Source organism: Leucopleurus acutus, assembly GCF_964270905.1.
Source record: "Leucopleurus acutus genome assembly, chromosome: 20".
NCBI lineage: Eukaryota > Metazoa > Chordata > Mammalia > Artiodactyla > Delphinidae > Leucopleurus > Leucopleurus acutus.
The window spans coordinates 49,631,045-49,657,269 of record NC_139162.1 but is presented as its reverse complement, the minus strand read 5'-3'; the positions used below and the strand labels follow the sequence as shown (position 1 = coordinate 49,657,269).

Below are 26,225 nucleotides of genomic sequence, written 5' to 3'. Positions count from 1 at the left end.
TGCTGCTTCTGGGGGTGACCGGGATCAGGGGGTCACTGCCAGGGCCAGGCAAGTCAGCCCCTCTGCCTCCGCGCCATTTACGCCACAGGTCCCCTCAACCCTCTCCCTGTCCGCCCATCCCGGCCAGCCCTCTGCCTCCGTGCTCTCCTCACTCCGGCCAGCACCCTGTCCCACACCCATCCTGGCCAGCGGGCAACTGGAAACCTAGTCTTCCCTGTCCTCGGCCCAGGGCCCCGCCCTGAGGGCAACTCCAAAACCTCATTATGTATGATTAACCAAAGGAGGGCAAACAGCCATCTCCAGGGCTCCCACCCAGCCCACCCCAAGGACCCTGGGTACCCTGGCCCAGCACTCCCGGCTGTGTGACCTTGGGCCCAGAGGTGCCCTCGCCCACTGGGCGTGTGGGGCAGGACGCGTGGAGGCGGCAGCCTCTCTGTGAGCTCATTCTTAGGGTGTTTTTGTTGGGAACCAGTCAGACCACTGGGGGTGGGGTGGGGCAGGAGGAGAGGGCCAAGGGGCTGGGGTGCTGGAAGCAGAGGCCTCTAGACTGGGGAGGTCAGGAAGGGGGGCCCCGTGTGGTGGCTCCCGGAGCCCGAGGACCTGACAGACCCAGAGGAAACAGGCTCCACCCTCCACTGCAGACATGCTCAGCCAGCCCAAGGCGTGCTGGGTCAAACGTGTGGCAGGCGTGGCCCATGGATGTCACAATGGCCATGTGACAGCTGACGGTCTGAGGCCCAGATGGTAATGGATGGGGGGGTTCACATGTGGGACTTCATGGGGTTGTATATGGGTGACAAGGTCAATGACACATCTGGTGACGATGCCTCTGGGGCCGTCACATACATACATACACACACACACACCTCTCAGAAATACAGCGTAATACACATTGTCCTCTCAGAAATGACACACACACACACTTTCTCTTAAAAATACAACTCAGCACACCCTCACACACGTCCACATTTTCCTTTCAAAATACTGATACAACCTAATGCAACACACTAAGGCACGCACACAAGTACATTCTTCTTTCAGAAATAACACATACACACTCTCCTCTGCGAAGTACAACTCAACACACAGGTATACTTTCCTTTCAGAAATAAAAGCCAGACATAGAAAACAAATTTACGGTTACCAAAGGGGAAAAGGGGAGGGGAGGGATAAATTAGGGGTTTGGGATTAACATATACATATATAAAATCGATAACCGACAAGGACCTGCTGTGTATACAGGGAACTATACTCAATATACTGTAATAACTTATAATGGAAAAGATTGTGAAATATATATATATATAATACAACGGAATCACTTTGCTGTGTACCTGAAACTAACACAACATTGTAAACCAACTATACTTCAATAAAAATTTAAAAACAAAATAAAAGCCAACACACAAACTGTCTCCTCCCTCAGCCCCCCTCACCTGCAAAAAGATAACCAAATCCCAAACCACTTCCACTGGTACTGCCTCCTTGAACTTTTATGCCCATGACACGTGCCCTCTCCTACACCCCCCCAGTCCTGCCAGCACCTAGCGCTCCATCCTATGCCCAGCGACTCCTCCATGCTCCCAGGATTCACGGTGGACCCATCACCATCCTCCCCATTTCCTTCCTTCCTCCCCACCTGGCCAGCCAGGGATTCGCACACAGACACACTATAGAGCTTCACACGCGGACGTGCGAATGACCCCTGAGGCCAGGCTCTTACACCGTCCAAGCGGGTGCCCATGGCACAGACAGCTGTAGAGACACAGGTAGTCCCATGCTTTCCGCACACAGTCTCTCAGGCTTACTTCACTCAAGCCACTGTGTTCCCCTGAACAGCCCAGAACTTTTAGCACCTGTGCACATGCTCCCAATCACATCCACTCAGACACAGTAAGGGCAGGTGTGTAATCCTGCGGATTTTATATACTGCAGCCTCTCCATCGCCATCCATCTCTCTCTCTCTCTCTCTCTCTCTCTCTCTCTGTACGTCGTATATAAGTGTGTGTATGTATATCACACCATATGTAGTCTTACACCCCACACGCAAGTCACACTCACAACCACACCCGTTCCTTGAGTCATCCCGACCACTATGACCATCATTCACGAAAGTTTGCGGACGTATACAACCTCCCACGACATCGCGCACAATCTCAGACAGCCGAGCCGAATGTTCCAGACGCAACCTCTGCACAGTAACAGAGCGACACGCACAGCCACGCATCACTCGGGCTGTTTCCTCGACACACGCTGGCTCCCACACTCACGCCGGCCTCCAAACAGCAAACTCCCCTTCACCAGCTGAGCCCCGTGCGCACAACCGCGCAGCTGACAACGATGTTCACAGTCACACTCCACGCATCCATCCTGAACCCGTAGTGCCCACCTCCTTGTCACCCCCCCAGTCTTACAGGCAGAGAGACAACCACGGCCACACAATTTCTTGGTGACACACCTAACCCTATAAACAGTTCAACTCCCTGCCAAACACACACACACACACACACACACACACACACAGCATTACAGACACACAATCAGAGGTCGCCCACATTTTCACATCACTGAAACAGTTTCACATCATTCAAGCAGTCCCTCTGTGCCCTCGCAGGCTTACACGGACAGGCCATCTCCTGTACCCACTTGTACCCACAGCTTGACACCATCACACACACCTGAGCTTCGTACACCATCTCTCATGCACACGCACGCACCATCTCCACACACACATACACTCGCAGGCGGGAGACCCCCATCCTGGCCAGCCCCGCAAATCACACAACTTACCCCTGGCCGGCCCGTCCAGCCCCGCGCACCCCGGTTTCACCGCTCGCGTGCCCGCCCGCTGCCAGGCCGTCACAAGGGCCCCCTCCCAACCCCAGGCCCCGCCCCGTCCTCGCTCCTGTTTACCTGAGCCCGGCGGAGGAGGCGCGGCCCCAGCTGGGCCTCCAGACCCCGGGGAGACCCAGGGTGGGACAGGGGGCGTCCAGGGGCCCCAAGGCCCCTCCCCGTCTCCAGGCCAGAGGGCCCAGGGGTGCGCCAGGCCCAGCCCACACCCTCCGCCCTCGCCTCCATCCTCGCAGCTCCTGGGACTCCCACCCCGCATTCCCGGCGCCCACCTGACCGCAGACAGCTCCCGGTCCTGCTTCGCCGCGCTGCGCCCGCCCGCCGCGCACGCCTCGCCGCTTCCAGCTGCGCAGCGAGTCTCGGGCCGCGGGCGGGTCCTCCGGAGGGGGTGGGGCGGCCCGGAGCCCCGCCCCCCCACAGGTGAGACAGGCCCCGCCCACAGCCCGGGGAAAGTTAAGCGCGGCGGCCCCGGCCCTAAGGCAACCGCAGAACTTCGCGTGCGCGTAGCCGGTAGCCTTTAGGGCACGTCGAATCTGAGATGATTCCAGTGCGCAGGAGGCCTGGAAACCAGAGTCTCAGCGAAACTAGAATCTTGGAAACTTTGGATCCCAGACGGATGGCCTTCTTGCAGTGCCAGCCGCCGGCTCTTTGCCTTGACTGTGCGCCCTGCTTGGACATCTCTCCACACAGATCTCGACGTTTGTCTGGTCCCTTTTCAAAGGCCGCTTACTCCGAGAGGCCTCCCTTGCCTGTCTTTTCTAAATTACACCTTCCCACCAAAACACAACCTCATTTCTCTCCTTGATTTTGTTCACAAAACTTTGCAGGACCTAAAATTATTTCGTGTAACATTATAATTACTATGTTGTCTTACATCACATTATTGGTGAGGCTAAAAATTGAGCTCTGAGTTCACATCCGATTTCAGTACTTACTAGCTGCGCAGGCCTTGGACAAGTAACCTCTCTGTCTCCGTTTCCCTAAACTGTAAAATGGGGTAGTCAAAGGCTGTGAGAATATTTTTTCTGGCTGTGTTGCGTCTTCGTTGCTGCACGCGGGCTTTCTCTAGTTGCGGCGAGCGGGGACTACCAGTGCGCGGGCTTCTCATTGCAGTGGCTTCTCTTGTTGCGGAGCACGGGCTCTAGGCGCGCGGGCTTCAGTAGTTGTGGCGCACGGGCTTAGTTGCTCCGCGGCTTGTGGGATCTTCGCGGAACAGGGCTCGAACCGGTGTCCCCTGCATTGGCAGGCGGATTCTTAACCACTTCGCCACCAGGGAAGCCGAGGTTGTAAGAATTGAATGCGTTAATATATGGATCGGAAGCATTTAGCAAATATTACCTACTGATTTTATGGTGTTACATTATTGGTTCTCCCCCACTAGAATGCCAGCTCCCTGAGGGCAGGGCTCTGTATTGTCAGCACGGTATCTTTAGCATTAGAACAACCTGGCGCCAATTAGGTGCTCAATAAATATTTGTTGAGTGACTGACTCAATGAATCAAGTCCTAGAAACATAAATTGGCCAAACCTGGGCGCACAGGATTCTAGCATCATCGAATTTGGTTCAAGGCGAGCTTTGCCAAACCCTGGCAGTACACCGGTCGCTGCACTAAAGGATACTTCCAGAAGAGGGCGCTGTTGGTCCGTAGACCAGACACCAGATTCCCGCGCGGCTCTCTACTCCCCTGTTCTCCGAGCTTCCATGCAGATGCTCCCTCCTGCCGGAGGCTCTCTCAGACCACCCCGAGGCTGGAGGAAACGCCTTTCCTGGGCTCCTGCAACCTCCTGGGCTCCCATGTTCCAGCCATGCCCATCCTGGGTCATCACTTCTCTGTCTCCCATGCAGGACTGTAAGACCCAGGAGGGAAGACAGAGCCAAGGCAGTCTCAGTCCCTGCTGTGTGCCCAGTGCTACCCAGCACAGCCCGAACACAAGAGAAGGCACTCGGGACAATGGTTGTTGACTGACTGATGGAAAATAAGACTCAAACTCACGCTCTAACTTCTCTAGGTATTTCTAGGGAACAGGGTAGAAGGCGGCAGCGGAGTCCTTGTCCCCCATTGTTCTGGCCTCAGGACACGCGACATTGGTTCTGGAACTGCCACAAGCTTACTACGAAGCAGTGCAGGGACTGGAGCCAGATGACCTAGGTGCAAATCCCTGCTCTGTCATTTGTTGGCTGTGTGACCCCTGAGCCAGGAACTAACCTCTCTGGTCCTCACGTTCCTGATCTGTAGAAATGGACTCACATGTGTAACCTACTTTGTGAGTCTGATGTGGGGATTAATGAGTAATCCCTGTAAAAGGCTTAGAACAGAGTGGCACATGGTAAACACTGTGTGTGTATGTGGGGTGGGGGGTGGGAGGGAATTGGAGCCAGGTAGATCTGCATTCAAATCCTGGTCTTGACATTTCCTTTCCATGTCACCTGGGGCAAGCCATGATTTTCTGAGCACCTATTTCCTCATCTATAAAACAGGGATGGGGACTTCTCTCGTGGCACAGTGGTTAAGAATCCGCCTGCCAATGCAGGGGACTATGGGTTCGAGCCCTGGTCTGGGAAGATCCCACGAGCCACAGAGCAACTAAACCCGTGTGCCACAACTACTGAGCCTGCGCTCTAGAGTCCACGAGCCACAACTACCGAGCCCGCATGCCACAACTACTGAAGCCCCCACGCCTAGAACCCGTGCTCCGCAACAAGAGAAGCCACCGCAATAAGCCCGGGCACCGCAATGAAGTTAGCCCCCGCCTGCTGCAACTAGAGAAAACCCACGTGCATCAACGAAGACCCAAGGCAGCCAATAAATAAATAAATATAAAACAGGGATGATTGCACTCATCACATAGCATTTGGGCTGGCCCTGTGCCAAGCACTTTTGCATAGCGTCAGCTGGGGCTGGCATTCCTGAGTTCTTACCCAAGACAGGCCCTATGTCAGGTCTTGCCTTGTAGATTAATTCTGTTCACCTTCACACCAACCTGCTATGATTGTCCTCATTCCACAGGTGAAGAAGATGAGGCACAGAGAGGTTAAGTGACTTGTCCAAGATCACACAGCCAAGGAGTAGCAGAGCCCCTGAATCCATACAGCCACCCTCTGAGGTAGGCACTCTTACTTGCCATATCTAAAAAGGAGGAGACTGGGCCAGGCTGCACTTCAGAGGACGTGGGGCTAGCCGGTGGAATCGGTGGGGTATCTGGACTGGGTCTGCCATGTCAAAGGTTTTCTTTAAGATCACTCTGACGTCAGACTCTCAGCTGCCCCACAAAGTACTCTGTGTTACCAAAAGTACACCTTTCACAGCAGTCTTAAAGTTCGCAACAGAAGAATTTAAAGTTCCTGCAACATCCAATAACTGCAATTATTACCCATAATGGAAAAGGCATAAATCCTGCACAGACTGCTGGAAATGTTTTTCCAAAGCATGGTTCAGAACTGCAAATTAGGGACTTCCCTGGCAGGCCAGTGGTTATGACTCTGCGCTTCCATTGCAGGGGGCACGGGTTCGATCCCTGGTCGGGGAAATAATATCTTGCAAGCTGTGTGGCCAAAAAAAAAAAACCTTCAACTTGTTCCTAGAGATCATGTTGGAAGTTGTTAATATCTGCTACTTGGAAGATAAGATTACCTTTCAGAATGAATATTGGTATTGTTGTTGTAAAATTGAAATCAGGCATTTAAAATCCTATGAAAACACCAATAATTGAGGAAATAATGAAGGGGACTCTGTCCCTTCCTGTTATTCACACGCTTCATGTGAAGAGGGAAGGCTTCTGCATTGAGGGCATCACTACCGCAGAGGATCGTAGTTTTTCACTACTACCTTACAACACACACAGGTAGTTCCCGTGGGGTAAATGGATTTACCCAACTGTGTTTGAAAACTGGACGATGCTTCAGATGTAGCGAACAAACGTATGGACGCCAAGGGGGGAAAGTGGCGGGGGGCGGGGGGGTGGGACGAACTGGGAGATTGGGATTGACATCTATACACTAATATGTACAAAATGGATAACTAATAAGAATCTGCTGTATAAAAAAATAAAATAAAATTCAAAAAAAAAACTGGAGGATGCTTCTGATCATTCTTTCTGAGAACATTTGGGAAATTAAAATGTACTGAATCTTCCTATTTGTCTTTGAGTTAAAAATGTAAGAGGATTATGGATTGTACATGGCAGTTGGCTTGATAGCATCTGACTTGCAGATGTAAAAATAGTTGAATTCTTACTTATGTATCATTTATGATCGAGAATATAAATGTATTGATGAGTTCTTTTTATCATTTAGGTTGTTTTTGAGTTTCAAATTCATGTATTCATATAAAATTTAATTTAACACCAGAGCCCAAAATTGGCTTTTTAAAAGATCCAGCCGTTATGTGTAAAATTGATATCCTACACCAAAGCGTTTTAACTATGATCTTGCAGAATCCAACACTTGTAATGGTGAGAATTGAAAATAAAGTAGAAGCATCTTTGGCTGAAAAATAAATAAAGAAAGGGCTTCCCTGGTGGCACAGTGGTTGAGAGTCCGCCTGCCGGTGCAGGGGACACGGGTTCGTGCCCTGGTCCGGGAGGATCCCACATGCCCTGGAGCGGCTGGGCCCGTGAGCCATGGCCGATGAGCCTGCGGGTCCGGAGCCTGTGCTCCGCAACGGGAGAGGCCACAACAGTGACAGGCCCGCGTACCGCAAAAAAAAAAAAAAAAAGAAAGAAAGAAAGAGGAGGAAACTGAAGCTCAGAAAGGAGAAATCCCTCACCCAAGACCACAGTCAACAAGGCAGTCAGCATTTGAACTTGATTCTAGCTGGGGGAGGGCAGCTCTAGTTCAGTCAAAGCATAACCAATTCCCTGGTCGCCTTCTCTGTTGGACTCAATTTTTTTAGCATTTCCACCTTTTTCCTCCACTTGCAAGAACGCTGTGGAAATTATTCCTAATGGTCCATGAAAAGATCAAGGACCAACCAAACTCAGATGTCTTCAGTTGCCATGTTCTAATTTATTGGCAATAGGGTGAGTAATGCTTCCCTGAATATTTTCCTGGTTAGGTTGCTTTACCAGATGAAAAATGGCCAAGACAGTTATTAATTAAATAAAAATGCAGCAACCAAATGTGAAGATCTCAAACTGTTTCATTTTGAAGTATCCATTAAGAAACACTGGGTGGGGACTTCCCTGGTGGCGCAGTGGTTAAGAATCTGCCTGCCAGTGCAGGGGGCACGGGTTCGAGCCCCGGTCGGGGAAGATCCCACATGCCCCGCAGCAACTAAGCCAGCGTGCCTAGAGTCTGTGCTCCACAACAAGAGAATCCACTGCCCTGAGAAGGCCTGCAAGCAGCAACGAAGACCCAACACAGGCAAAAATAAATAAATAAATAAAATAAATTTATTAAAAAAAAAAAAAGATAAAGCACAGCTAATTAAAAAAATAAAAAGAGCTTATGTCAAAAAAAAAGAAACACTGGGTGGGATGGGTTGGGAGTTTGGGATTAGCAGATGCAAACTATTATATATAGGATGGATAAACAACAAGGTCTTACTGTATAGCACAGGGATATATTCAATATCCTGTGATAAACCATAATGGAAAAGAATATGAAAAATAATGTATACATAGATATATATATATAACTGAATCACTGTGCTGTATAGCGGAAATTAACATGACATTGTAAATCAACTATACTTCAATAGAATAAATTAGAAAACAAAACAAAAGAGACACTGGGTAGAAATTTGTCATACCTTTTAGCTCATAAATGTATTTTCAACGTCCATCCATTTACAACTAACTCCTGGTTTCATTTTCTATCAAACGATTCTTTGAACTTGTCTTCCTTCTAAAATCAAAATCATCCCAAATAAACTCATATTAACTAGTGCCAAAAAAAAAAAAAGAAGCAGGCACTCAACAAAATCCCCATCTAATCACTTAAGGCCTCAGTTTGCCATGTCAGGAAAATGGGTAGATGCAATGGGGGCTTTTCTATTTTCATCTCTTGGCCATAGTTTTTAAAAAGCCTCCCCCCTTTTTAATTTTTATTTATTTATTTATTTTTACTCTCTTAACTTTCATATAACATACAGCAGTGTGAATTATATTTACTCCCTTTTTTAATTTAAGAAGTAAAGTGCTGTCAGAAAGGATGTTCACAGAGAACAAAAGACTACAGAGTGAAAAGTAGGTCTTTGTCACTCCGTGACCCCCACTCTTCCCAGAAGCCAACATGATTACCAGTTTCTAATATCCTTCCTGAGATATTCCAGGGATATGAATTGTATGTGGATGTCTGAGAACGAGTGACCATTTAAGAAAAACACAAATGAGAAAAACCTTACCCATGGAGGTAGACTGAACAATGGCCTTGACTTTGAGTGGGGTCGTGTGACTTACTTTAGTCAATAGCAGAGTGGCACAAGTACCAGTCATGCCAGTTCTGAGCTTCGACCTAAGGGGCCTTGAACGTTGCCTTTTGCGCCCAGGCACAGGCATGAGAAAAGCTTCCCCTGCATGGCTGCTCCCCCTTTGGCCCACACACCACAACGTCTCTGTAGTGTTAAAAGATAAACTGAGGTATATTAAAATTGTATTGAGTTTGAGCAAAACTCGATTCGAATCAGACAGCATCCAATCTAGCAGACAGAAAGGAGCTTCGAGGAACTAAACAAAATGAAAGACTTTTATAGGTGGGAGGGAGCAGAAACAGGAACGCTGTACCCGGGAAAAAAAAAGCAGGCTGGTTATTGCAAGGTCACTTTCCTTTAGGGACGGCAGGGGTCTATCAGGCAGATTACCTAACTAGTGCTGATCTGAGTGGGTGGTTTAAGATTCCATCTCCAGGAGAGCTGACACTGTCATTAAGTCTTGATTTGGTGACACGGGGCTTAGCATTTTGAGCCCGTTGTCTTGTTTTTAACATAAGAGTATGGAGCAAAGCTTCCCAGTTGTGCCCAGCCCGAATCAGCCAACTGTCAGTCAACCCCACATCCATTTCAAAGTTCCTGCATTTTGGGGTGGTGTGTTTCACAGCATTTTTGTGGCAACAGGTATATATATATATATCTTTTTCTTCCCCCCCGCCTCCGCCACTTAGCAATATACCTTGGTGCTATGATCTAAATGTTTGTGTTTTCCCAAAATTCATATGTTGAAATCCTAACCTTCCAAGGTGATAGCATTAATAGCTGGGGCCTTTGGTATTAGTAGGAGGAGAAGCCCTCGTGAATGGGATTGGTGCTCTTATAAGAGAGATCCCACAAAGCTCTCTTGTACTGTCTGCCACCGGAGGATACCAGAAGTCTGCGATCCCTTGCCCTTTTCCAGTCTCAGCATCCATCTGCTGTAAAATGAGGCTTTAGCATGAACAGGTGGAATCAGGAAGGGAATGACTACTCCGTCCAGTCTGGTTCTGCTACTTCCCAGCTGTGTGATTTTGGGAAAGTGACTCAACTTCTCTGGGCTTCACTTTCTTGACCTGTAAAATTTGCATATCTACCTCATAGGACTGCTGGAGAATTAAATTGGTTAATACACATACAGTGATTGAATCCTGAAACCAGACTGCTAGGGTGGTGAAGGGGGCAAGGAGATGTGGGTACAAATTGTCAGGGCCTAAAGACCCAGAAAGAGACTCTGGGCTGACAATATTGTCTGACCTTGCTGAGAGGCCTGAAAATTATCTTTACCAAAGCCTGAACCCACTCTCAGCAGCCCTGTGCCAGTTTGATTCCCAGCTCTGCCCCTTCCCAGCTGTGTGACCTTGAGCAAGTCACTTAACCTCTCTGAGCCTTATTGTTGGGAATGTTAAATGAGCTAACATATGTAAAGCAGTTAGCCTAGTACTTGACATATAGGAGTGCTCCATGAGAGTTAACTGTTAGGGTGGAGAATGTGGAGTGGCCACTCAATATTCATGCTAACTTCCTTCTAGCACATCCAGTTTTTCAGAGGAAGCATGATTCTGGGGGCAAGAGGTGTTGCCTCTTCTCTCCAACCTCACCCAGCCTAGAGCCTGCTCCTTCAGCCCTTCCAACAATTTTGTGAGCACCTAATATCTGGTAGGAAAGCCCTTTCTGCTTAAGCTGGGTGAAGGGGTTTCCAAATGACTGATAAAGCTACTATTATTTACTTAGTCAACAAATACTCATTTATCCTGAGGGCACTGGGGAGCCATGGCAGGTTCTGAGCAGGAGAGGTCAGCAAGTAGGGAGTAGGTGGGACAGGGCAACACTGGGGCAGGAGCCCAGCGAGGAGGCTAGGGCAGGAGTGAATGTGGAGGTCTTGAGCTAGGGTAGGAGGGATGGACAGGCCTTGGAGACTGAAGGGCTCAGGGGCTGGGAGTGGGAGGAAGATATATAATGGAGATTATAGTGCTCCCCAAGGCCAACTGTTTCTGTGAGACTCAAAGAAGATAAAGGAGGTAGAGCTTATGATACAAGGTCTGCTGGAGTGTTTGATTGGCTCAGCCCTGGTCACATGACTGGACCATTGCTGCAAAGGATTATGGGAAACTGAGTTTCTGACATTTTTGGCTTCTCCAAAGGAGGTGGTCAGAGGGTGGGGGGCTCCCCAGACGCAGAAAGGGCTTCGGATGCTGTGTGGCCAAAAGGAATGTCAAATGTCCACACAAGGGGTTATTAGGGGTCCAGCGGGCTGAGCTGTGTGTGATGTGGCTGGATCCTGTCTCTCCCTTGCTCATAGCCCTCAGGGACTCCTATCCCACTCACAGTGGGATGGAAACTCCTCCATGGCCCCTAGGACCCTATAGGTCTGCTCCTGGCTTCTCTCCAACATCATCTTCTCCCTCCCACTTTCCCCTCTGCCCCATCTGCTCCAGCCCTCCAGCCATCTCCCTGTCTCTCAGATATGCCAAGCCACTCCCACCTCAGGGCCTTTGCACCTGCTGTCCCTCTTCCAGATCTCCACATGGCTGGCTCCCTCCAGTCTCTGCTCGCATGTCACCTCCCCAGAGAGGTCTGACCTGATCTCCTCTGCTGTGCCATCACTCTCATCCCTTACCCTCTGTCACTTTCCTTCAAAGCCCCATTGTCCCTGACATTAGAGCATATATTGACTTGTTTACTCTCACTGAAATGTCACCTCCGTGAGGGCAGGGGTTTTGCTTATTTTCTGCTGTGTTCCCATTAAGTGCTTAATAAATAATTGTTGAAATGATAAATGCATAATAATTCTAGACCAGTTCCTTTTAGTTCTCTGGGCCTCAGTTTCCCTAACTGTGAAGGAGAACTTTGTCACTCTGACCTTACTGGGAGGGGGACGTTGGTGGAGAGATCAGGGGCTAGGCCCCAAGGAAAAGTTTTCTAGGCAGCTCCCCATCCCAATAGTAACCTAGGGAGAGGTAGAGAGGGTCCCCTTTCCCTAGATCAGTGCCCCTATGCCTGGGAAGAAGTGGGGAAGACCGGGGAGGAGGGAGGAACCTTAGAGGGAAAGGAACGTTCTCTTCTTTGTTTCAATCCGGGCGCTCCCTGAACCTCCTCCTCCCTGGACTTGACCCCGCTTGCCCAAGTCTTGGCGCCTTCCAGGCGGAGGAAGCAGTTTCCTCTGTGCCGTCCCATTTCCGCAGAATCTCATCCTCGGCCCTTGAGGTCCCCCGTCACGGTCGAGGTGCTGAGAGCCCGGATCCGAGCGAGTCCTGCGCTCTGACCTGAGCCGCCACCCAGCCCCCTTCCCCTGCGGGTGGGGCTGGTCTCCCGGGCTCGCGGCTGCCCTTGTAAGGAGGCGAGGCCTGGGGACACGCTAGACGCCTGGTTATAATTAGCCCGGACACGTGGTGACCCCACCTCCTCACACCTGCCCCCGCGCCCCCCCATCCCCAGCACCTCGGGTCCCCCAGAGAACACAGTGAGCTAGCTCTAAAAATAACCTCCCTTCCCGGCAGGCCACGTCCCTCCCTGTCCCCTCCACAGCGGAAATCTCCCAGTGTCACCAGGCGGGTGGCCTGGAGTGGGAAAGGTGACCACCGCCTCCAACCTGGCTTTGAGTTAGAACCGCCCCAACTCAGCCCAGCCTCAGTTTCTCTCCCACCCGCTCCCAAGGAGGAAAGTACATCCAAGCACAGGTTTCAGGTCACCCCTGTTCCCACCTCGGCTTTGGTCAGATACTCCCTGTAGCTGGGTGACAGCAGGCAAATCACACAGCCTCTCTGGATCTCTGTTTCCTCTGCTGGAAAACCAGATACCTGACCTTCAGGGGCCATTGCAAGGTTTCCCCAGGGCTAGGGCTCAGGACCTGCTGTTTGCTGGGGTCAAGGCCGCTGGGGGCTGAGGAGAGGCTGGTGGCCCAGCGGAGGGCCAGGGGAGGGTGGCTTCTACGTTCCTGGGACATTCCCTGACACTATCCCGTGGCCCCGGCGGGGGGCCAGCTGTCCCCGCCAGCCCGACTCAGCACTTGGTCGGGGGACCAGCTTGGTGGTGACGGGGGTTGGGGGGGGGTCTGGGCCCAGACCCTGGGGCGGCCCATACAAGGCCATGGGGATGGGCGCGAGGCATGCCTGGGTTCCGGGTGGGCACGATGCCTGGGCGGTGAGGTGAGAGGCTCAGCTGCCTTCCAGCCCTGTCCCGGGGGGCAGCCCCTCCCAGCCAATAGCACAGCCCGGGTTCCCCCCTATATAAGGCCAGGGCTGTGGGCCTTTCCTTCGGGTCAGTGTTGCCTCCAGGACACAGACAACCCCTGTCAGCACATCCCAGCCAGGTATTGCCTGGGGTGGGATTTGGGGTGGGGTCCAGAGTGGGGTCCTCCTCTGGAATCAGAGGCCAAGCTGGCTCTGGAAGGGGTCTTACGTGTCCTCCCCCATGTCCTCCTGCACACAGGTGGGTCAGTGTGTGGCAAGGCGGACCTTGTGTCAGAGAGTCCCCTCCACCTGTGAGCCCCTGACTCCCAGTGTGACTTGTGATCTGCGGCGCAGGGTCCTGGGGAGGGTTTCCAGAATGGGAAGGAGTCTTGACAGCTGCCAGCTGTCACCCCCTGCAAGGGGCTTGGGCCAGGCCTTGTTCATGATGGTTTTTCACCAGAACTGGGTACCATAAACTGTGGGAGGTGTCTGTGTGTCACCTGTCAGGGTCTCTGCGACGGCAGGGACTGTGGGGTCTTTGCGTTGGTGACCTCGTGGATCCCTATGGCGTTCCACACAGTGTGACCTTGTGTCTAACTTTCCGTGGCTCCTGCATGAGTACCTGTATCCTGGGTGTGTCCCTGAGCTTGGATGTGTGCGAGTGTGGGTCCGTGTACGGTGTGATCTGGGGGGTCCGTGGTGACGTGTGTGTGCGGGGCTCTGGGGCTATGACTGCGGGTGTCTCTTGGGCTCACCAACCTTGCTTCTGTGCCTTCTCCTGGCCTGTTCCTAGCAGGGATGGGGGTGGGGACATGCCCTGAAGGGGGATTTCTGGGTGGAAAGCCCTTGAGCCCCACAGCCTGAATGCATATCCTCCTGGCCACCCTGGCCCACCTGTCTCTGGCCTGCTGACTTGGTGCAAGCCGAGCCCCTGGAATGCGGGGGGTGGCGGTGGGGAAGGAGGAGTTTGCCAGACTCTAAAAATAAATCCCCAGCCCTGGACATCAACTCCAAAGGCTTTCGTGGGTTTCCATCCCCCTTGGCCTGATGCCTCGGCCTTCCTCTCACCCTGGTCCCCGTCTCCTCCCCACCATCCTACCCGCTTCCCATTCCTGGAGCTGGGAATGAGTATCCCATCCCTACCACCACCACCAAGGGGTCCCTCCTCCTTCTGGGTCTTGTGGATAACAGTAATAATGGCAATGATAGCAGCCACCCCTCTAGGTATCAGGCCCCAACTCCACGCTGGGGCCTGTGCTCAACCAGCCACATGCTTGAGCTCAAAGAATCCTCCCAGCACCCCCATGGGGAGCGTTCAGTTCAAAGAGGACAGAGGCTCAGAGAGGCTGAGTAACTGGCCTGGGGTCACACAGCCCGGAAATGACATAGATGGGATTTGAACCCGGTTCTGTCAAACTCAGAGGCTGAGCTGTTCTTCTACTGTGCCCTGCAGGAGAGGTGTCAGCAAACAGAGGTGGGGGCAGGCACCCAGCCATCACTCCCACCCTGCCCCTCATCCCTCGACTGAGCACCCAAGAAGTTTTATGGAGAGAATGTCCCTTTTCTGCTCACACACTCATTGCCAGCAACACCCTCCATCTTCTCACCAGCTCCTCACAGTTTAAAATAACAACAACAACAATAATAATAGCTGAGCAAAAAAGTGATTATTGTGTTCCAGGCACTATTCCAAGTGCTTTACATAATTAACTCACTTCATCCTTCCAACACCTCCATGAGGTGAATGCTATTATACCCGCATTTTACAGGTGAGTACTTTCAGGCACAGAGAGGTTAAGCAACTCACCCAAGGTCACACAGCTTGTTGTAAGTGGCAGAGCTGGCGTTCAAAGCCAGGCTGTCTGAGTCTCTTACCCATGCCATGATGACTACTCTGGCTTGAGGGGTTCCCCCCTCCATTTTCCAGCTGGAGAAACTGAGTCTCTAGCAAGGTTACTAGTCTAAGGTCACCTGCCAGGATGCGGTGGAGCTAAGATCCTAACACAAAACTCTTGGTACATCCTGTCGAGATGCAGGGGCTCAGAGAGGGGATTCCTCTGGCTCCAAGTCACACAGCACAGGAGTCAGGACTGGCCCTCAGGCCTGCCTGACCCCAGAGCCTGGCTCTGTTCTTTGGCTGGTCTCTACTGGATGTGAGCTAATCTTCCCCTCCGGCCCAGCCCACCAGGTCCCCCACGCCGCCACCATGCCGTTCAGTAACACCCACAACAAATACAAGCTGAACTTCAAGTCTGAGGAGGAATACCCAGACCTCAGCAAACATAACAACCACATGGCCAAGGTACTGAACCCCGAGCTCTACAAGAAGCTGCGGGACAAGGAGACGCCCTCTGGCTTCACTCTGGACGACGTCATCCAGACAGGTGTGGACAACCCAGGTAAGCCTCCTCGGTGGAGCATCACGGGGACCAGAAGGCTGGGGGCTGCTCTGGAGGCTGCCTGCCAGGCCTCGATCCCACCTCCCTGGGTCTCAGTTTTCCCATCTGTAAAATGGGGACCATACCCATGGGGCTGCTGTGAGAAACAGAGGAGTTGAGATGGGTGAGGTGCTTGGGACAGGGTCCGGCACGCGGTAAACCACTCGCTAAATGTGCAGGAGTATAATGTGAGACTCCCCTGAGGAAGCTAATGCACCTCCCAGGCCTCAGTTTCCTCACCTGCAAAATGGGCACCCACGTTGGGAAAACATAGGCATCAGTACACATGGAGCGGCGCCTGGCACAACGTCAGCACTCAGACTCTGACAGGGGGTATCATAAGCCCTGCGCTTCCTTCTCCAAGGACACCCCTCCAGGGCGAGTGGAACTGGGCAGGAGCCCGGCTTCTAGCCTTAGCCCCCAACTCATGGTGTGATTGAGGGGAGAGGCCCTTTCTCTCCAGGCCTCTGTTTCCCCACTTGGGAAATAAGAGGGTCTTTCAAGTCTCTTATTATCTGTGGGGGCTGATAGTCTAAGGTTCTGAAATTTTTTAGGGGAAGATTCCATGATTTGGGGACTCTGACGTGGTAATAGTTTTAGTAACTGGCCCCCCAGACTCTTTCTCCTCTGTTCTGCCCGCAGCCTTCCTCCCACCCCCCCAGATGCCACCTTGACCTTTCCCAGCCTTCCCTCCCCATTCCTACCAACCCTCAGCTTTCTCAGTTCTGACCCAGAGGTGTCGAGTGAATTCCCTTGCACGCGCACGCACATACACACGCAGTCTACACTGGACCCGGGAGCCCAGGCCTTCCTTGCTGGGGATTAGCGCCTCTGACCTCCCCCCCGACCCCCCCAGGTCACCCCTTCATCATGACCGTGGGCTGTGTGGCTGGTGACGAGGAGTCCTACATGGTTTTCAAGGACCTCTTTGACCCCATCATCCAGGACCGGCACGGGGGCTACAAACCCACCGACAAGCACAAGACCGACCTCAACCACGAGAACCTCAAGGTCGGCTGCCCCCAGGGGAGGGGAGGGGTGGGAGAGAGAGGGTAGAGGGATGAGGAGAAGGGAGGAGGTGGGGGAGACGCCCAGAGAGACAGGGAGACGAACAGAGATGGAGAGAAACACAGAGGGAGATGGGAAGAGAGAGGGACAGAGAGACACGAAGTCAGGCAAGGAGACGGGGCTGAGGGCAGTGGGGGTGGGGAGAGGGGGAGAGACAGAGAAAGAGACAGAGAGACAGAGAGACAGAGAGACAGAGAGAGAGAGAGAGAGAGAGACAGAGAGAGAGAGAGAGAGAGAGGGAGGGAGGGAGGCAGGTACAAAACAGACATGTAGAAGAGGGAGAAACAGAGACAGAGATGGAGAGAGAAAAATGGGGAGAGAGAGAGAAGTGGGGAGGGAGGCCAGTGGGGAGGGAGAAGCCAAAGCAGCAGCAGAGAGCCTGAGAGAGCTGGGAGGGCCTGGCGGGGGACTTGACCTCGCTGGGGAGGGGGGCAGGGCTCACAGGATGGCCTGCCCCGCCCTGACCCCCCATCCATTCTCTAGGGTGGAGACGACCTGGACCCCAACTACGTGATCAGCAGCCGCGTCCGCACGGGCCGCAGCATCAAGGGCTTCTCGCTGCCCCCCCACTGCTCCCGCGGTGAGCGCCGGGCCGTGGAGAAACTCGCCGTGGAAGGTGAGAGCTCCCACCCCACACACTGCCGGGGTCCCCCAGCTGTGGCTCTGCTCCTCCGTGGGCAGGTCTCTGGACTCCCCTGGGCCCCCATTTTCCAAAACACTGCAAGAACTTGGGAAGTCATGAGTACTTGGTGACTGACAGCTGGAAGCATTACCCCTGGTGGAAGCCTGGGGGTGCTGTCAAGACTTGACACCCAATTGCGCCAGGGTCCTGACCTTCGTCCATCTATTCGTCCATCCACTCATCCATTAAGCAAACACGTACGGTTGTTCTGGCTCTGTGTGGGGAGCTGGGGCTCCCGTGATGAGTAAGATGGACAAGGTCACTGCTCTCACAGAGCTGTCAGCCTGGTGGGGAGATAAGAGGAAACACAGAAACCAACAAAAGAACAAGATAATTCCAAAATGCCATGAAGCCAAGAAACAAAGGTTGTGGCCCAGAATGACTGGCGGGAACTACGTTAGAAAGGAGTTGAGACCTGACTGCCAAGAAGAAGCCAACCTTGGGAAGAATCCCAGGCAGGTGGAACAGCAAGTGCAAAGGCCCTGGGGTGGGAAGGAGACCAGTGTGCCTGGAGCCGAGTGGCTGACGGCGGGAGGGGAGGAGATGAGGTCAGAGGGGTGTGGGTGGCCAGGTCGTGCAGAGCCTCGTGGGCTGTTGGGAGGACTATGGCTTTGACCCTGTGGGAGAAGGAAAGCATGGGAGGGTGGTGAGCAGAGGAGGGACAGGTTCAGACTAATATGAATCCCTCTGGCTGCTGTGCAGGGAGCAGACAGTGGGCAAAGGTAGGAGAGAGGCTGACAGGGGCAACTGCAGCTGTCCGGGTTGGGGGTGAGGGGTAGCTATGGAATGGGGAGAAAGAGTGGGTATGTTTGGGAGGTAGAACTATTAGGGCTGGCAGGCAGTGTTGTTCTGCTAAATGTTTAACAATTGGCTCTCAAAGAAAAAACAAAAAACCCAAACAAAGAAAAAAACAAGCCCTGATTTGCAGCCAGCAACTACCAATTTCTCTGGTGTAAACTCTCCTTCTGTGGCCAATTTTAAGCTAATCATGTGACATCATACAGAGCTGGGCAATGGGAGGAAACGTGCAGTAGCACATCGTTATGTAGCATTTCCAACATACAGCTACAGTGGATGAGAATAACTTCAAGAACATAGAAAATAGTAAGTGTAGCAAAATCATTAGAAAGTGATAGTTCTGAGTATTTATTCCCTATGTTTTAAATATAATTTATTTAACTGTAAGTTTTTATAATTTATTTTTAACAACATAATATAGTATATAGTATAGGATATAGAATATATTATGTGGTGTATTATACAAATAATGTATAAAATGTATAAAAATATGTATATGTGTTATATAAATATATTTATTATACACATACTACATATTTACTATGTATTATGAATACATATGAATATGTACAAATACTCTAAATACTATACTATAATAATGTTTACTGATGGCTCCCGGATTCCTGAGACTCTGACTCCCTGTCCTGCCAGCCAGCAGGAACAGGCGCCAGCACACTACTGCTCACAGGTGAACTGGATGTGAGGCTTGGTGGCGGGAAGGGGAGAATCCATGTCTTTTGTCTTGAGCACTTGGTGTGGGTTTTCCCAGGGCAGACAGGGGAGGAGCACGTTTTGGGGAGGGGTCATGAATTTGGCTTTAGACACAGTGTTTAGGCGCCTTTAGCACCTCCAGAGGGCCAAGGTCCAGGCCCGTTAGGGGCAGCAGTGTGGGCCGGCGCCCCACTTGAGGTGGGGCGGGCTGCTGACCACTCCTTCCTGCGGCCCCTCAGCCCTCAACAGCCTGACGGGAGAGTTCAAGGGGAAATACTATCCTCTGAAGAACATGACAGACAAGGAACAACAGCAGCTCATCGACGACCACTTCCTATTTGACAAGCCCGTGTCCCCGCTGCTGCTGGCTTCAGGCATGGCCCGAGATTGGCCCGATGCCCGTGGCATCTGGTGAGGCGCCCCTGCCCTATGGCCCCCTTCTCCCCTGCCTCCTCCAGCCTTCCCATGACTTTCCACCAAAGTCAAGACCATAACAGTAATTATCCAGAATGATCTTGCCTTCCACCCCTGCCCACCCTGTGGTCTGCATGTCACATTTTGGGAAACTTGAAACTTAGACTTGAACCAGACTCCCTGGATGCAAATCCCAGCGCTGCCACTTACTAGCTGTGTGACCTTTGGCACACGATTTAACATGTCTCTGCCCCAGTTTCCCCATCTATAATATGGAGATCATGACAATTCATAGCTTTGGGGGTTCTCGTGAGGATTAATTGAGTTAATTTATGTAAAGTATTGGAAAAAGTGCCTGGTATATAGTAAGTGCTCACATTGGCCATTAGTATGATTTTTATTACCAGCTGTTGTTGCTAGCTAGCTGGACTTTCCATGAATCTTTGAATCCCTGATTCTGGTGGTCAAAGATAAAAGGTTTTGAGGACCTAGGTTTCAAAAGATTTGGAGAGTGTAGGTTGTAAGATTTCAAGATTTTAAATATTTTTAGATTCCACTAATTTCCGATTCTGTGATTCAGTGGTTTCAAACATTTCCAGGTCCTAGAGTTTTACAGTTCTAAGACTCTTTCTGAGATGCCACAATGTGATGGGAAGAGCTATCAATTCTGATTCCTGGCTTCCGTTTTTCAAAGATTCTGAGATTCTAAGAGTCTATAATGTTGTCCAAAGAATTAAGACCCTAAAAGTCACTGATCCCAGGATTCGAGATTCCACAGGTCCAGTGACATTAGAGTCTACAGGTGTTAGCTTCTCAGACTTTGAGGTGCTCCCACCTCTTGCTCTTCAGGCCCGCTGCCCCCTAGCGGTGGGTATGTGTTTGCAAGACGCAGGGGAATGGGGTTCCCGCGGAGCTGATTCCTCAGCCTTTTGCTGCGCCCGACCTAGGCACAATGACAACAAGAGCTTCCTGGTGTGGGTGAACGAGGAGGACCACCTCCGAGTCATCTCCATGGAGAAGGGGGGCAACATGAAGCAGGTTTTCCGCCGCTTCTGCTTGGGGTTGCAGAAGGTGGGTGCCTGCCTCTCGCGTGACTCCACGTGACCACCCCAGCTGCCTTCCGGGGCCCCTCCCCTCGGAACCCGGCTCCTCCCTATACCCAAGCCACGCCCCTCAGCACCCACCCCACCCGCTTTCCAAGGCCCCGCCCTTTGAGAAACCGGCCCCACCCCTATGTTCAAGCCCCGCCCCTAAGAACCCGCCTTCCCGGCGTCCTCAAGCCCAGCCCCCTCAGAACCCTGCCACCACCTGTGCGGTCGGGCCCCTCCCCTCAGAATCTCGCGCCTCCAGGTCTTCCAGACCCGCCCCCTCAGAATCCTACCCCTACTGACATTCTCACACCCTGTCCCTCCGAGCCCTGTCCGGGTTGTCGGTGTATCTGGGGTCGCCCGCCGGCGCTGATCCAGGGTCCTCTCCCCCACCTCAGATTGAGGAGATCTTCAAGAAAGCCGGCCACCCCTTCATGTGGAACGAGCACCTGGGCTACGTGCTCACCTGCCCATCTAACCTGGGCACCGGGCTGCGTGGAGGCGTGCATGTGAAACTAGCGCACCTGAGCAAGCATCCCAAATTCGAGGAAGTCCTCACTCGTCTGCGCCTGCAGAAGCGGGGCACAGGTGCGGCATACACCCCCTCCTGCGGCTTCTGGGGCCGGCCCTTTGCGGCGGCTGAAGGGGAGGTGGGGCATCCCCACGAGCTCTGGGGGTCGGCAAGGGCTGCCCTTCTGTAGCTTCAGTTCCTTCCTCTGCAAATAGGCATCAGCACGCCTTATCTCAGATGAGTCAATATACCATCGTGGTTATATAATTAATATACACTGTGCATGTCCCTGGCCGCCTAGGGACCTCACTTTCCAATCTGTAAAGGGGAGGATGGTCAGGATTCGACCCCAGGCAGCCCGGCTCCAGAGCTCAACTCTGTTACCCACCGTGCTGGATGGTCGAGGGGTGAGGTACCTGAAGCCGGAGATGTGGGCCCGTGAATAGACAGACGCTTAGGAAACTGCGTGCACTTAACCTTTACACAGTAGGCACTCACTCAGTGCATGCGGCAGTCGCCGTTGGCACGGGGGTTGCGTCCCGGGCCCCGCTCCTGCATCTCTGCTCGCTCCTTAGCCCCGGCCTCCTGTTCCCGCAGGTGGCGTGGACACGGCCGCCGTGGGCTCAGTGTTCGACGTGTCCAACGCCGATAGGCTGGGCTCGTCGGAGGTAGAACAGGTGCAGCTGGTGGTGGATGGTGTGAAGCTCATGGTGGAGATGGAGAAGAAGCTGGAAAAGGGCCAGTCCATCGACGACATGATCCCCGCCCAGAAGTAGGCGCACTGCCCGCCCGCCGCCGACTGCTGGAGCCCCAGCCAAAGGGAGGACCCGGCCCACCGGAGGCCCGCCCTTCATCCTTTGCCCCGCCCCTTTCTCCCGGAGTCCCGCCTATAAAGGTTTAGTCTACCGGGGGCTCTATCCACCCTCCTTCGAGTTCCAGTTCCAACCAGAGTTCCAACCAATGGGCTCCATTCTCTGGGTTCCGGCCAATGAATAACCTCCCTTATGCTCTCCTCTCTTTTTCCCTGAGCTCCGCCCACCATCAGGCACTCTGGCTGATGGAGAGCACCCGGGCTCACCTGCGGCTCATGCTTTTTCTCCGCTCAAAGCAACAAATAAAAGCAATGGTGGCCTTAGCGTTGTGTGCGATAGTTATGGGGGGAGAGGAGGAAGAGGAGGAGGAAAGACTTTTGTAATTGGCTACTGTGGGACCTCGAAGCGGTTTGCCGTCTCTAGGCATGTCCTAGGGCTAGACATGCTTTATCCCATCTCTAAAATGAGGCAAAGTTAGGGTACAGAGTCTGATCCAAACATTACAAAGCTCTATGGGGAATCTGAGACCCGGAGAGGTGTGGTCCAGTGTCACACCGCCGAGCCTGGGCCCTTCCCAGCCTCGGCTCCCCATCACTCACGCTCAGATCTCAAACACAGGGTCCTCGCGAGGGAGAAACGGAAGCCAAAGAAAAATGTCTGAGACTTGAATCTGGCTGCCCGGCCTCCGGTTTGAGACCCCCCCCCCCCCATGCATCTCATCACTGTCTACTTCATTATGCGTTTCACTGGCCTCCTTCTGTGCGATCCGACTTCAGCCCTCTACAGCTGCTACCAGTGTTTCCAACTTTCCTTACTTCGCTCGAGAACCTGCCATGGCTCCCCACGTCGCCTAGAACGCTCTCGTATTAAGTGCGATTCTTCAAGGCCAAACAAATTCATACCATTTGCTGAAGGCTCATCCTTCTAGTTCTTTTCCCATGATTCCCCTGTATACTCTTTTGTTCCTTACACCCTGCAATTCCCACCTTAATGTCTGCCCAAGCTGTTTCCTCCTCCAGACTGGGGCTTGGGTCAGAGCATACCTGTGAAGTCTTTAAGGATAGGACTTTTGGAGAGCTTGGTCCCAGAAAAGAGCAGGAAGGGGCCTTGGGGTCGCGTGTGGGAGAAGCAGGTAATAGAAGTCAAGAAACATCTGAACATGTATTGGGTGTTGGCCACGTCAATCACTTCTACTTGACCCAATAGGCTGAGGCCTCCATTTGCTAGGGCATAGCACGTGGGCCCCTAAAGAGACGAAGGCCTCAGAAGAAAAGGTGAGGCAGAGTTAAGAAGACAGAGCCCCCAGGGACCTGGGGGAGGCACTTTTTCTAACCTTGTCACATAGGTAAAGGGCCCTTAGAGATCAAGAAATCTCTCCATTTTCCAGAAGGGAAACTGAGGGCCGGGGATGTCCGAGTTCCCAGAGAGATTACCAAAACAGAAAGGTTAGAAGAGACCCCAAAGGTCAAGGCGCGCAGGGCCTGTTAGACATGGGGATGCCCTTTACAATACTATCCCCCAATGAAGATCCCATCACTCATCCCAGCTCCACCCCTGAGGCCACACGGACCACACACACTCCAGCCAGCAAGGCCTGAGCCAGCCAAATCCAGAGGCCAGGCACTTAGCAGCTACCCTGCCTGTCCCGCCCATTTCGCCTCATAAGGCTGAGGTCCACCCCTTCTCTCCTCACCTTCTGTCCCGTCCTGACCTCCTCGCTACTCTTCTGACCCGATTCCTTCCCTCCCTTCACAGCACAAACCTGCCCCCGCCTCTCCCTTACAGCCTTGCCATGGCTCCCCAGTACCCTTGGCACAAAGCCCAGGCGCCTCTCCACAACCTTCAAGGCCCTGCCGGCACCTCCAGCCTCATCTCTCACAGTGACTCTATACTCACTCAAGTCATGTGTCATTTGCTGAAGGACCTGTATGCTTTCTTGCTTCCCAGCCATTGTACCTGCTGTTCCCTCTGCCTAGAATACATGACCCACACCCCGCCGTGTCTGGTTAGTTAGCTGCTCATCGTTCTCTCCGTCACAGCCAAGCTGTCCCTCCCAGGAAGCCCTCCCTGGCTAGGGCAGTTTCCCCCTTTGCACTCCTGCGGGCTCTGGACTCCCCCATACCAGCCCCGCTCACTCTGGATCACTGAGGACACGGCTGTCTCCTCCACTGGGCTGTGAGCTCCATGAGGGCAGGGCTGGGGCTGTTTTGGTCACCACTGTGTCCCCAGCACAGGGCTGGGCACAAAGGAAGCCCTCCGGGATTGAGGTTTCGTGACAGGGTCGGTTCCCCCTACACACACATTTTTCTACCCTCTCAACTGTAGAACAGGGGTAGCAATGGAATGGGGAGGAGTGGGTATGTTTGGGAGGGCCTGGCAGGAGACTTGACCTCACTGGGGAGGGGGGCAGGGCTCACAGGATGGTACCTGCTTCCCTCCTACCTACCACAAATGGTACCTGCCTCCCTCCCTCCCTCCCTCCCTCCCTCTCTCTCTCTCTGCCCAGAGTCCTATTCTGGCCTCACTCACGACAGGACTTTGGTTCTGCCCCAGAACCAGAATTTTTCAACACTGGCCACTCTTTAACCTTTACCACCCTGCATTTCTCATTTGACTTTCCTGTCAGCTCCATGAAGAATACAACAGTTGACCCTACTATGCTCTAAATGGGCAACTGAGGCAGTTTGACTAAGCCTCTTCCCCGCATGCAACCCTCCGTGGCTCCCCAGTGCCCTCGGATGAAAGCCCAGCTCCCTTTGGCCCACAAGGCCCTAGGTGAGGCAGCCCCACCCTTCTGCACTGGACAGCCCTCTACTGCTTAAGTCTATCATGCTTCCACTTCCCTTCTCCTACTCCTACTCTTGACTTTCCTTTGGGGAGCCCCTTCTAAGTCCAGTTCTAGGCACAGGCCACTCCAGAGTCACAGCAACTGGTCCAGGGACGATCGCATGATCTAAGATCAGCAGGCTTTCTGCTGCAGCAACTAAGCTGGAAGGATGAGAGCCTGGAACTGCTGGGGTCATCACTGCCATCAGGGAGTGCCTAATGCATGAAACTACTAGAATGAATCTCACACTGAAAAAAGCAGAGGTGAGCTTGCCTGCTGCCTAGATCCAGATGTACCCGAAGTCAGGCACCCCTGGCCTATGAGATGAGCAAACAGATACCTTTTTGCTTAAGTGTAGACGGATTATGAGTCCTAATACTGCATTTCTCTTGCTAATTCTCCACCCACCCCCAACATAGCAGCCACCCTGAAATTACCCACAGTTCTTTGAGCTATACCATGCACTTCCACTTCCAGGCTTGTGCCCAGGGCACACCCAATACCTGGTCAACTCCTACTCATCCTTCAAAGCCCAACTCCGGCACCAGTTCCTCTGGAGTGCCTTCCCCCAACTCCCTCACTTTCTCTTCTGTGGCCCCCAAAGCAATGGTTTCTCTAGTGTCTATCAGAACACCCCTCCCGCCCCGACAGACAGGGGCTCCCTGGGTCTCGTGTCCACACTGGGCCTGGCATGGAGTAGGCACCGGTCAATGACTGTTTATTGAATAAATGTACTGCTGGAGTAAGAAGTGGCTTAGAGTCCAGTATACCATGTGAGTGGGTATGTGAATGGATGAACGGGGGTCCGGTATAGGAACTGGGGCCTCGTGGATGAGGCCGAGTCCTGTCCTGCCCTCTTCCACCATCATCCTTGACCCTCACACCCCCACTACTCCCATTCTGCAGACGAGAAAACCCGAGGCTCAGAAAGGAGAAACCACTGACCCAGTCACACACCTCCTCTTCATCTCACTTGCAGGTGAGGGCAGGGAAGGAAGACCCCAGGGTCAGCGTGGGGGAGGGGGGACTTCCTAAGTTTATTGGGCGACAGGCTGCAGGTGAGGGGCTGACAGGAGGCGGGTGGGGCTGTTATAACTTAAAAACCGGAGGTGAGAGCGGCAGCTCCTCGGGAGGCCTCTGCAGAGGGGAGGGGGCGGGGTATTTACAAGGATTTGTACAAAGTGCCCCGCGCCAGCCTGGGGCAGGAAAGGGGGGTGCGAGCAGGAGGGGGTGGGGGGGGAGGAATCTGCCTCTCTGACCCCCACTCCCAACCCCACCCACCCCAGCTCTCCATCCAGTCTCTAGGCTCAGCAACTCTTCTTACCCCTGCCCAAGGCCTAATTCTTGAGCTGTTGGGGGGAATGGAAGTTTCCTGTTTCCCTTTCTGCCCCCCCTGCCCCCAAAGTTTCCTCAGGTACCCCGCGGCAGGGTGGGGGGGGGACAGGACGAG

General features: G+C 52.9%; 1 protein-coding gene across 1 annotated transcript; it reads left to right on the top strand.

Annotated features, from left to right (window-relative positions):
• Nucleotides 1–15,632: 15,632 nt before the first annotated feature.
• On the top strand, nucleotides 15,633–21,912 carry CKM (creatine kinase, M-type; the record flags this gene model as incomplete). Its single annotated transcript, XM_082862133.1, has 7 exons — nucleotides 15,633–15,825; nucleotides 16,721–16,875; nucleotides 17,416–17,548; nucleotides 19,363–19,534; nucleotides 20,485–20,608; nucleotides 21,024–21,213; nucleotides 21,734–21,912. 7 exons carry the CDS (start codon nucleotides 15,633–15,635, stop codon nucleotides 21,910–21,912), a joined length of 1,146 nt encoding a protein of 381 aa, XP_082718259.1.
• Nucleotides 21,913–26,225: the final 4,313 nt, after the last annotated feature.